At 56.6% G+C, this 2,915-nt stretch overlaps 1 protein-coding gene across 2 annotated transcripts; it reads right to left on the bottom strand.

The window, feature by feature from the left end:
• Positions 1-1,260: 1,260 nt before the first annotated feature.
• Positions 1,261-2,496, bottom strand: ID1 (inhibitor of DNA binding 1). Of its 2 annotated transcripts, none has more exons than XM_072943985.1 (2): positions 1,953-2,496; positions 1,261-1,715 (listed from the first exon to the last, which is right to left on the bottom strand). In XM_072943985.1, the coding sequence occupies exons 1-2, from the start codon at positions 2,378-2,380 to the stop codon at positions 1,619-1,621; spliced, it is 525 nt and encodes a 174-aa protein (XP_072800086.1). In that variant the 5' UTR covers positions 2,381-2,496; the 3' UTR covers positions 1,261-1,618. The 2 variants fall into 2 exon arrangements, with proteins under 2 accessions (XP_072800086.1, XP_072800087.1); XM_072943986.1 differs by having other exon boundaries at positions 1,958-2,496.
• Positions 2,497-2,915: the final 419 nt, after the last annotated feature.

Raw genomic sequence — 2,915 nt, 5'->3', positions numbered from 1 at the left:
TCCTTGTGTAATACATGGGAGCTACCCTGGTAGGAATAGAGGGTGGGTATCCCCAAGGGCCTAACGATTGCCCAGAAAGTTGGTACTTGAACTTTTGAGGAAGGGTTTGTCAGAATAAAGCTACCCTCACTCCACCCCCAAAACAGCAGAGACCCAGGAATGCCAGCCAATCTACAGAACACACTTAGAAAGCCACGGTGGTTCTGCAGCGCCCAAACACACAAACCTATCCATCAAGCCAGACCCACGCAGAGAGGTGCACAGTGCGTTTCAGCAGAACACACAAGCCCAAACAGCTGGAGGTTGCTCACTTATCTGAAGAACATGTGTGCTCACATTTGCCCTTCTGCATACATCGCCATCCCCACACTGCTCCTCATCCATACCCCCAGGCCTGCTCACCAACAGATGGCCCAGCCCCACGGGGTAACTACCGGTTCACTCACGTCACAGGTGCAGGCCCAGGCATTCACATGCACTCCTGTGAGTACAAACTCACATGTCCAGGCAGATAGGCCCTTGCCATTGACACTTTTTCCTGCTCAGGAGCTAGGGGCTGACTTGCCCACTGCTCCTCAGAGCCCACACAGGATCCCTGAGGGAGAGGAGGTCCAAGAACTGCTGACAGAGCCAGCCCAGGCTGAGGGGGCTGAGTCCGGACCCAGAGCAGGTGGCCCAGCAGCTGTGCCCAGGCAGGCCCTGCCAACCTGCTCACCCACTTGGACAATCCTAGAGCCTCAGGGCAGCCTGCTGGGATCCAGAGTTCAGCGGCCCATGGGGGAGGCACCTCCTACTAGGGAATGGGGCAAGATGGAAGTCCTGCCTCAGACAAGCTGAGGCTCTGGGCAAGTCCCTTTTCTCTGGGTCTCACTTCCCCCATCTCAGCAAAGATGCAGGTGGTCCAGTGACCTGGTTCTCCAACTTAACTGATTTGTTGGACACTTTTCAACCCAGGGGGAGCCTGGACAAGTTGATCTGCATTTTAACAACCTCCCCAGGTGACCCAGATGGCCCAATGACCACTTTGAGAAACCCTAGAGGTCTAGAGGATTTAATTTTATGACACCGGGGAGCAGGGAAATGGCCAGGGATAGGGAGAAAGAATAGACTTTAAAGACACCGGAAACTCATTTCAGGTCGGTAAAAGCGACAGTCCAGATGTGGCCTTCCAGTCCCTTCCCCCCAGCAGCAGCTGCAGAAAAAGGTCAGGAGTCACCCTCAGCGCAGGCCCCTCCTCTGGATCCAAGAAGTCATTGCAACTTTACCACCATCTAAAGTACTTGTTTAATAACAACAACAAAAAAGAAACACCCCACAGAACTATTGTAAAACAATATTCTCAGTCGGTGATCATTGTAATATACAATACAAAGCAATTAATTTCCTCAGAAATCTGAGAAGCACCAAACGTGACCATTTTTTAAAATGTCTGCTTTTCAAAAAAAAGAAGCACACAGGGGGACTCCCCCAAGTCTCTGGTGGCTGGTGGGCGAGAAGGGTCAGCCTGCCCTCCTCAGTTCCCCCACCCTTGGGCTGGATCCAGCAGGCGCCCAATGGCCGCCAATCTGTCTTGTTCCTCCCCAGCTCTGGTGAGGCGCTTGAGAGGACCAGAGAGCACTTAATCCCCTCGCCCGCTGGAGAACTGGGGTCCGCCGATCCCCGAAGGCAGCGCTTCAGCGACACAAGATGCGATCGTCCGCTGGAACACATGGCGCCTGTGAAACGGAGAGAGGAGAGTTGAGACGGCCGGGCTGGAGGGTACAGGCTACAAGTCCCGCTTCCCCCTCAGACACGAAGAGGCAAGACAGCGCTTTTTCCGATCTCCGTGGGCATCCTTGCACAGCCAGGTGCTCGAAAGGATGGGGCGGACATAGGGCCAAGACCCCCCTCCCTTTCTAGGCCTCAGTTTCCCCATCTGTAGAAGGAAAATGATCTCGAGCTCCAACTCGCACCTCACCTCTGCCGCCAGGGCGCTGATTTCGCCATTTAGGGTGCTCAGCGGAGCCCGGGCGGGGAGCCCCCGGCTCCCGGGGGTCCCGACGTGGGATTCTGAGTTCAGCTCCAATTCCAGGTCCCAGATGTAGTCGATGACGTGCTGGAGGATCTCCACTCTGCTCACCTTGCGGTTCTGGGGCAGGGTGGGCACCAGCTCCTTAAGGCGTGAATAGCAGCCGTTCATATCGTAGAGCAGCACGTTCACCTGCTGCTCGTCCAACAGGGAGGGCAGGCGCGCCCCGGCGCCGCCGGCACAGCGGGAGATGGCCACGCTCTGGTCAGACAGGCAGCGCACCACCTCTCCCGCGCCGCCCGCCGTCTTGCCGGCCTTCAGAGCGCAGCTGGGGCCCGCAGCGGCCGTGGCGCTGCCACTGGCGACCTTCATGATTCTGGGGTCGGGGTGAGAGAAGAAGAGGGCGGAAAAGGCGGCTGCCGGGCGTGTGGAACAAGCACAGAATCGCAAAAACACTGCTGTGGAAGCACGGTCCAAGCCCTACAGTCCGATTTTTATAAAGATGCCGGGCCCTCCCCTAGGGGAGGGCACAGACGTTCAAAATCAGCCAATGGGAGACCTGGAGGCGCGGCCTAAAGCTCTTCTGGGTCCCGCCTCCTGTTCTACTAGTGCACTCTCACCTGCGTGAAAAGGGGGCCGAAGTCTCAGGAGCAGAGAGAGTAGGAAGGCACCGGGCGGGGTGGCTAGTGGAGGCGAGGGCTGCCTTGGGCTCCTCGGGAAGGAGACACGAAGACTAAATCGGAGTTACTGATAATGAAAAGGTTACAGGAGTCAGTTTTCCCTAGTTCGTTTTCTCACCTCTCTAGCCCCATTTTACAGGTGAGGGAAACTGAGGTCCCGACCCAGAAGCGGCTCTCTCACAGAGAGTTCAATACTAGAGCCTGGGCTTCTGGACCCTACTGGAAGA

Source organism: Vicugna pacos, chromosome 19 (assembly GCF_048564905.1).
Source record: "Vicugna pacos chromosome 19, VicPac4, whole genome shotgun sequence".
Lineage (NCBI taxonomy): Eukaryota > Metazoa > Chordata > Mammalia > Artiodactyla > Camelidae > Vicugna > Vicugna pacos.
This window is presented reverse-complemented; position numbering and strand designations above follow the sequence as displayed.